This window comes from Emys orbicularis, chromosome 24 (genome assembly GCF_028017835.1).
Source record: "Emys orbicularis isolate rEmyOrb1 chromosome 24, rEmyOrb1.hap1, whole genome shotgun sequence".
In the NCBI taxonomy this organism is placed as follows: domain Eukaryota; kingdom Metazoa; phylum Chordata; order Testudines; family Emydidae; genus Emys; species Emys orbicularis.
In genome coordinates, this window is record NC_088706.1 from 180,168 (window position 1) to 189,026 (window position 8,859).

General features: G+C 46.7%; 1 protein-coding gene across 2 annotated transcripts; it reads left to right on the forward strand.

The window, feature by feature from the left end:
- The first annotated feature begins 3,111 nt into the window (after positions 1-3,111).
- On the forward strand, positions 3,112-7,434 carry VMAC (vimentin type intermediate filament associated coiled-coil protein). Of its 2 annotated transcripts, none has more exons than XM_065422168.1 (2): positions 3,112-3,302; positions 5,764-7,434. In XM_065422168.1, exons 1-2 carry the CDS (start codon positions 3,112-3,114, stop codon positions 6,119-6,121), a joined length of 549 nt encoding a protein of 182 aa, XP_065278240.1. In that variant the 3' UTR covers positions 6,122-7,434. The 2 variants fall into 2 exon arrangements, 1 of the variants encoding a protein (XP_065278240.1); XR_010562361.1 differs by lacking the exon at positions 3,112-3,302 and adding an exon at positions 3,612-3,689 and having other exon boundaries at positions 5,764-5,846.
- Positions 7,435-8,859: the final 1,425 nt, after the last annotated feature.

An 8,859-nucleotide genomic window follows, 5' to 3' on the forward strand; every position in this document is an offset into this window, starting at 1 on the left:
ACATTGAGCCATATCAGGAGTTTGCTTTTACAAAATCAATTGAGGCTCTACCAAGAGAGAACTATGAGGGCACAAGACCTTATATTTTGTAAAGGAGTTTTTACTGTCTCATCACAGAGGCCAATAGCTCAGGGCCTGGAGTTTAAAGAATTATAGGAAATAGGCTTTCCCACAATCAGGGTTTACTTTCCACAACATCAAAACAGCTTTGTGCAGCCCAGCCACTTCTATCAAGAGGAGGCATTGCATGTTGGGATTTGAGGCTTTATATGTCATGTCATTTGTGTTCAAAATAATAGCGACCATAGGCGTTGTTTTGATGTTGCAGTTTGGGCTCTCACCTCCCCCACCCCCCAGGCTAGCACAGCATAAGCCCTGCTACCTCAAATCTGTTGGCCCCAGCTGAAGGCTCACTCCCAGGCGCAGCATAGACATACCTATTGTAAACTTGTAAAACTTGAGGAATGCGTTTGAGCCATGAGAAAAAGCCATCCTTCCACACTGTAGAATCTGTATGTTAGTCCAATGCCGCTGTGATCAGGCTGAAGCAACTGGTGTGTGTTTGTTTTTATGGTGAAATTGCTGCAGGGAACTCTCTTCTTGCTAAACTTTGTGCCCCAATCAAACTGTAAAACATTTCCTTTCCTGCAACAAGTGTGTGTCTTGTTCTGGGAAAGAGCTTATGGAAGAGAAATACAGAGCAACTACAGTGCCCTGCTAGCATAGAAATGGACTGGAAATTTTATGCATTATTTATTAATGTAAAACAGAAGCTATATAAATCCAGCTTTTTCCACACTTCTTGAACATTGCTTTTCTGGCTGCCCTCTAACCAATTCACAAACAGTGAGTATACCCCTTCACTCTCTAAATTGTTGTATTATCAAAAGTGAAATGAGGTGAAATTGGGCAAAAGATTTGTAAGGATCTTTCAAGTTAGCACTCCCCTACACCAGTTGTTTTCAAACTTTTTTTCTGGAGACCCAGTTGAAGAAAATTGTTGATGCCCGTGACTCAACAGAGCTGGGGCAGAGTGTTGGGGTACAGGAGGGGGTCTGTGGCTGGGGGTCTGTGACATTCCCCTGGTGTTATCCGGACCGGTGATCTGCTAGGTCACTTCAATCCTTGACTCTGGGAGCCACCCTTACCCTGCTCTGCTGTGAGAACCCCCACTCCTGGGCTGTTCACGCACAGTCTGTGGCATGTAAGCTGCTCCTTGGATTGTGCAACTGAATAACACTAGCCAATATCTCCGGTCCCAGATACAACCCTAGGAACCTCCGTCTTGCAGTGTCCAGTTATGCCCACTGGACGCCGCAAGCTTATATGAGTTTGTCAATTTTTAACAAAGAAATTGATATGTACCAGGCTTGTTATCCCAAGGGGAGTCTCTGACACGCTTCAAACCAAACACACTGCTTCATGTAGAATAAACAAACAATTTATTAACTACAATAGATAGATTTTAAGTGATTATAAGTCAAAGTATAACAAGTCGGATTTGGTCAAATGAAATAAAAGCAAAACACATTCTAAGGTGATCTTAACACTTTCAGTGCCCTTATAAACTTAGATGCTTCTCACCACAGGCTGTCTGGTTGCCCTTCAGCCAGGCTCTCCCCTTTGATCAGCGCTTCAGTCGCTGGCTGGTGATGTCTGTAGATGGAGGTGGAAGAGAGAGGAAGAGCATGGCAAACGTCTCTCCCTTTTATCATGTTCTTTCTTCCTTCTTGGCTTTGCTTCCCTCCCCCTTCAGAGTCAGGTGAGCATTACGTCATTGTAGTCCCCTGACTGACCAAGGGAAGGGGGGTGACTCACTGGAGAGTCCAACAGATCCTTTGTTGCTGCCTAGGCCAGTGTCCGTTGTTCCTGTGAGGCTGGGCTGGGTTTGTCCCATACATGCTCTGATGAGGTGTGAACTGCCCCTCTGTTCCTAGAGAGTTCTGCCTGGGCTTGTTTAAGCCATGAGGACACATTTTCAGCCTCATAACTATATAAATGAAATTACACCCTATAACAAACATTACTATAACTTTACTATAACAACTATGCTCAGTGCATCATGAGCCTTCCGAAGACACCCGACAGGACAAACTTTGCATTGAATACCACACAGTCATATTATAAGGATGAACATGGGGGTGCAGGGTATTCCCCCAAGGTACAGAATGTCACAGGGTGCAGACTCCTGGGATGGGGCCAGGGATGAGGGGATTGGGGTGCAGGAGGGGGCTCAGGTTTGGGGAGGGCTCAGGGCTGGGGCAGAGGGTTGGGGTGTGGGATTGGGGCTTGGGCTTACCTCAGTCGGCTCCCGGTCAGCGGCGCAGAGGAGGTGCTAAGGCAGGCTTCCTGCCTGTCCTGGCACCGCAGACTATGCTGCGCTCCGGAAGCGGCCAGCAGCAGGTCCGACTCCTAGACGGAGACACACAAGTGGCTCCGCGTGGCTCTCACCTGCAGGCACCTCTCCAGCTCCCATGGGCCGGTTCCCAGCTAATGGGAGTGCAGAGCCGGTGTAGTGCATGGAGCCCTGCGCCCCCTCCGCCTAGGAGCCGGACCTGCTGCTGGCCGCTTCTGGGGCACAGGGCAGTTTCAGAACAGGTAGGGACTAGCCTGTCTTAGCCAGGCAGCATGACCGACGGGACCAGAGCCACCATGACCCAGTGCCTTATATTCTGCGATCCAGTACTGGGTTGCAACCCGCAGTTTGAAAACTCCCAAAGCACCCCTCTTCCTGGGGTGCCCCAGCCCCCCTTTTCCCAGGGTGCCATCCACCTGCCTCAAAGCACCCCCTGCTCCCAAAAGGGACCCTCTGCTGGGAGGGGGCATCCCTCTGCCCCCAAGGGGCCCACCCCACGCCAGTGGCCCTGTTCTGCTCCAAAGGGCTCCTCTGTCAGGGAGGAGCATCGCCCTACCCCCAAAGGGCCACTCTGCCCCCACAGCGACCCCTGCCACCAAAGGACCCCTCTGCCCAAAGCCCGGGTCCCCCAAGTCATTGATCCAGGCCAGGATGGAGCGGGCTGGCTGGGGCGGGGCTTGCCAGGCCCCGCCCCGCTCCTTGGCCGGCGGGGCGGGAGCCCACAGCCGCGGAGGGACTAGCCGGGCCCGGCCGATATGTCGGCGCCACCGGCCGTACAGATCCGCGAGGCCAATGCGCACCTTGCGGCGCTGCACGGGCGCGTGGCGGAGCTGGAGCGGCGGCTGGGCGCGGCCGAGCGCACGGTGCGCGGGCAGGCGGAGAGTCTCATCCGCAAGGACGGCGAGCTGCGCGCGGCGCTGCGGGAGCTGGGGGCTGCCAAGGACAGGTAGCGCCGGGGGCAGCGCCTGGCGTCTCCTCGCGGCCCGGCCCGGCCTTGCCTGGCTGCCACCGGGCGCGGCGCCGCTCGGTCCCGCCCCCGGGGGCTGAGCGTCCAGGCCGGGGGAAGGCTGGGCTGCGGGAATGTGTAACACCCCCCGTGTGGGCCGACAGACCGACGTCCCGCCCCGGGCCCGGGCCTCGGCTGGGCCGGTCAGTGGGGTGGCCCCGCTGTGAGACCAGCCCGGAGGCCCAGAGTTAAGAAGGACGGCAGGGAAATACGAACTGGCCCTAGCAACCGCTTTGCAGCTTTCGCTAGCGCAGCCCCGGCTTTGTGCGCGGGGACACAGTCATTCTGCGAGCCCCATGTACCTGGGGAAGTAGGAATTCAGGCGAGGTAAAACGTGCGTTCAAATGAGCATGGCCACATGTAGAAAAGCATAGGCCAGGATTGGCGGCCAGGTGGGCTTTTGGCTGATGGTAGCGATGTATGGAAAGGATGTCACTGGATTGTAGGGTGACCAGACAGCAAATGTGAAAAATCGGGACAGGGGGTGGGGGGTAATAGGAGCCTTTATAAGAAAAAGACCCAAAAATCGGGACTGTCCCTATAAAATCGGGACATCTGGTCACCCTACTGGATTGCTAACTTCTAATCTTGACAAAAGCAGTCTTGTGTCCCCCCTCCCCCCACAAAATATGAATATGACTGATGTAGTGTACAATAGCCGACAGAGCTTCTTAGGTTCAGGTTGTTTAACTTCTCATTAGAGGGCTCTATTTTCAGTTGCTTGTTACTTTGCCAAACTATAACCAGTCATGATGAAGTTTCTTCATACCAGGTCTCTGTCTCAGGCTGAATTTGTTTTGGAAAGTTTAATTTAAACTTCTGAGAACAATGGTAGGGACAAGTTATGCCCATGTTTTGTAGTAAAGGTTGCCAAGTCAAGTTAGGAAATACCAAACCTAAGGTTGCTTGTGCAATTCTAAGTCAGTCCCCTTGTACGCATGCATGATGGTGATTTCCTGAGCATGGCTCATCCTGCACGCTGAATAAGACAGGACTTCTGAGGGAAAAAAGTATTTGATTATGTATTCCTTAATTCTGGTATTTCCTAACTATTCAATGCTTTACTTTGAAACCTTGGTGTTCTTTTAATGTGTTTTCTTAAAAATTTTAAAAGCAAACTGAAACAATAGAAATACCTTCATGTGAACTATATTCACCATCAAATGTGTCACTAGCAGGGTCAGGACCTTTAGCTCAAACTGCAGACTTCTACCGCCTGAGTTAATTGAACATTAGTAGGCTGTTATCCTGTATGTGGACTGATTAGAGGGGAAGAGATAGTACCAATCCCACTGGTAAAATGGGTATCTGCTGGATAGTACCAATCCCAGTATTCCAGCAGAGGAATATTGAGACTCAGGAATCCTGGGTTCAGTTCTAGGTTCCAGAGGAGAGTATATTCTAGTGATTACAGACCCTTCTGTCCCCATCTTCTGTTCTCCTCCCTGTCTTACATGCATATCCACTTATCTCCCTGTTCCCTTCTGCTTCCAGCCTGTGTCCTTACTCACCCCTTTGTATCTGAGGAACAGAGGAAGGTTGCTTCTGCCGCCTCCTTGCTCCCTTGATGCTAGCAGGATGAAAGCAAAAGGAGCAAGTGTCTCCAAATTCTGGAGCTTGGTGCTACAACAGAGGTGCAAGGATGGGAAAAGTTCTGCTCAGTCACAATATCATGGTGGGGGACATGTGCAGTCCAGTCAGCATGTAGGAGCTGTATGGAGATGGCGCATACTCAGTGCAGATAGTCTTTGGAGAATTTAGCTGCCAGCTTCTAACACACCTCTACTGAGCATGTGTAAACTACAGTTTTCACTGGCTTTTAACTTGCCCACATGTAGGCAATTTTTTACAGTTACAGCAAAACACACCTCCCTGACATCAGTTGATCTCCCTTGCCAAATTTCATATTTCTGTTGCAGGGCTTCTCAAAGAAATGGTTGTAAGAATTTTTAACATGGGCAAAACAATGTATTTTTCCCTAAACTCATTATCTAGAATGGCTGAACTGTTTTAGTTGAAACTTTCATAAAAATTCAATCCAAGGGGCAGACACCCAGCTTGGAAAATTTCAGCCTGAAAGATTAAAGTTTGGCAAAACTATAAGAAACAAGGTCTTATAATGGAAAGTGTTAGTTAAGTATCACTATTTGCACTGCCAGTGCTGTGTTAGAACTACATAAACAGCAGACCCAAAGAGAGGGACATGAGAGAGAGATTCAGGAAGCTTGAAATGATATGGGGATCATTTCTTCAACATTTTATATAACCTGTTTTTTTGAAACTGAAAAACACTTCAGGTCTTTATAGGATGAGGGCAAATAAGTGAGGAACAGTAGTTATGTGCATGGCTATGTTTTAGTAGCCTTGTTTTGAGACTATTTTTCTTCTGTTTTCTTCTAAGAGAAATTACTGCTCTGCAGCAGAAGCTGCTCTCATCTGAGGAGACAATTCAGAAGCTGTTGAATGTTATCCAGAAAAAAGATGACTTAATTGTACAGCTGAAGCACAGGAGTCATCTTCTGACTAAAATCTGCAGAAACCGACCCATCCTGGACAATCTTCTGTCTTACATGGCAGAAGGGGAACAGTTAAGTACCCTTCCAGGGACCCAAAGTGATTCCAGTTCTCCGGTTCATGACGAGTTCCAGGAGTCAAACTGCATCACCAACCAGATATCAAAGCACAAAGACTTCTCTCTCAGTGAAGATGACCTGGAAGATCAGGAATTGGATACGAGCCAGTTTGGGACGACAGTGTGAACTGAGTGTGGAACATGACCTTTGTTACAAATGCTCCAGTTCCGATTTTCAAACATCCTTCTGTTTTTTAATCTTGTCCTGAAAGAACCAGGTTCAGATGGGAGTCTGTCCCCCACTCCCTCAGTTCTTGCAAGTAGCCTTTTCTATACCTCCTTCATTGAGGACTCAGGAAAGTAGGCTTTATGCAATACTACCTACTTGAGCGGATACTAAACCTTGATGAAATGGGCACTTATGGGTTTTCCACTGTTCCTTTATCATGGGGATCTTTTAATTCCTCCTGTCCTTCAGTATTTACTTTCCTCTGTGACCCCAAACACTTCATGTTAAGGATACTTAAGTCAAACGCTATATGCATAGTAGATCTTCCAGCACTGGTGGCCAAATGTATCACCATCCACTTTCAGCTTCTGTTGGCCTAAGTGCTGCTCCTCATCCAGGTCTGCTGTATATCAGAGCCATAGACAGTGATTGATTAGAGCAGGATGTTTATATACCAAATTCTAGGACGTGATGTCTGAGTCTATAAACCTATAAAATATTGTGCAGTCTTGGGAATGAAAAATCTAAGTGCTCAAAGTTCTACATGTTTCAGTCAAAGGACGTATTAAATTAGTGAAAAGCTATCTTTTCTGGGAAGTTTGGCTGCATTGATTTTAGTTATATGTTGAATTCCTAACCTGGTGTTTTGTTTTTGAGATTAGATTTGTTAGTTAAGGTTAATCAAATCTCTTTTCTTTTGCTCTATGGAGTTAGCACAGAAAGAAGGAAACTAGTGTATGGGTTTGAGGCAGATTCACAATGTAAATGGAGGGAATCCATTTTCTGAAATTCACTTTTTTCCAGATTGTGTCTTGTCTGTTTTAAAATTAGAGTGGAGGAATTAAGGGGAAAATATCACATTCACTAGTAAGAGGTGTAGTCACTACAGTTGGTGGTGGGATTTTAAGGAATGTTATGCATAAAGTTAAGTTTCTGGGTAGAAAGGTTGGTTTCTGACTTGATCACTCTGACTTGCATTTAAAACTTGGTAGAAAATTTAATCTATTTTTAAGCTTTTTAAAATTCTGCCTCTACTGTCCTCTTACAGCTTTAAGATTGGCACCAGTCACTGAATGGAAACTTTGCTGCTGCACAAAGTGGCCAGCTGTAACCTTTCTGCCTTTGTCTAGAACATGTAGATTTTCTCTGTGGTCTAACCAGATTTCTTTTCCAAATTCATCTTGTTTAAACTCTCTGACTGACAGCAGCTCTATATGCAATTCCCTGTAGCTGGCTAAGTACTTTTTTATATCTATCATAAAGACCTGCTTTTATATGGGATGTTCCTTGTTCAGAATTCTTCAGTGGGAAACAAAATGTGAGAACGGGTATTCGACTTCAAATAAGAGTAAAGGAAAATCTCTTAAAATTCCTTTTTGAGAAACTCTTATATGCAACATATTTATACCACCAGAGTGAATTTCCTGTATTTTTATAAATCTAAAACCCTTGACTACTTTTGGTCACTAAAGATTCCTTTGCATTTTTTGCAAAACAGGGTTTTGGCAATTATGTCCTTGCCAAATACTAACTCAGGTAAATACATTCTGCCTCCATATAGTCTCTGCCATTTATAGTCAATAAATAATTCTTAACTTCTCCTTCATCAGATGTGTGGGAATAGTGCTGGTGGCGCAGGGTGGACACAGTTACATACAGTGAGAATGGTATTTTTGTAGTGGGTGGAGTGACCTCTGTTCGAAGAGTTTATAAAAGCACTTGGTGATTTGGGATTATAGGTGCTATGTAAACATAAGGGATTATTATCTCTTTACAAGTCTAAAGTAAATGTGCAATTTCTTGTGAACATGTACATTATGCAGGACTGGCCCAGCCTATGTGGTGTCCCTTCAATGCAAACAATCAACCTTCAGTGCAATAAAAATATCCCAGTGTATTTTTCATCTGAAATTGTGTGTATAAAATAATTTTATATCTGCCTATATAGAGTTAGGAATTCCTTTGCAGTTTGTCAGATTCAGATGCAGATATTTTGCACTTAACAACAAAAAAGAACGTCTTGCTCTCTTGCAAGGTGTCTCCCTTCCCCAGTGGAGAAGAAGGGGTCAGAAAGGACCCAACTGTGTGCAATGGCAAGAAAGACAACTGACTCAAATATGTGTCCAAAGCAATAATACTTCTCATTGTTTAAGCTGCAAGTAGACTCATAGACTCATAGACTTTAAGGTCAGAAGGGACCAATATGGTCATCTAGTCTGACCTCCCGCGTGATGCAGGCCACAAAAGCTGACCCACCCACTTTCCCTTAACTCAGCTGTTGAAGTCTCCAGATCGTGATTTAAAGACTTCAAAAGACGCAGAGAATCCTCCAGCCTGCGACCCCTGCCCTATGCTGCGGAGGAAGGCGAAAAACCTCCAGGGCCTCTGCCAATCTACCCTGGAGGAAAATTCCTTCCCGACCCCAAATATGGCGATCAGTAGAACCCCGAGCATACAGGCAAGATGCTACAGCCGGACCCTCATTTTACCAGCGATGGCACGTTAATGCCTAATTGACTAAAATCACGTTATCCCATCAAACCATTCCCTCCATAAACCTATCTAGCCTAATCTTGAAGCCAGAGAGGTCCCTCGCCCCCACCGTCTCCCTCGGAAGGCTGTTCCAAAACAGTGCTCCTGTCATGACCTTGGTGTAAAGGATACGAGATATGGTGGGACAGTCAGCCTTTTGAAGT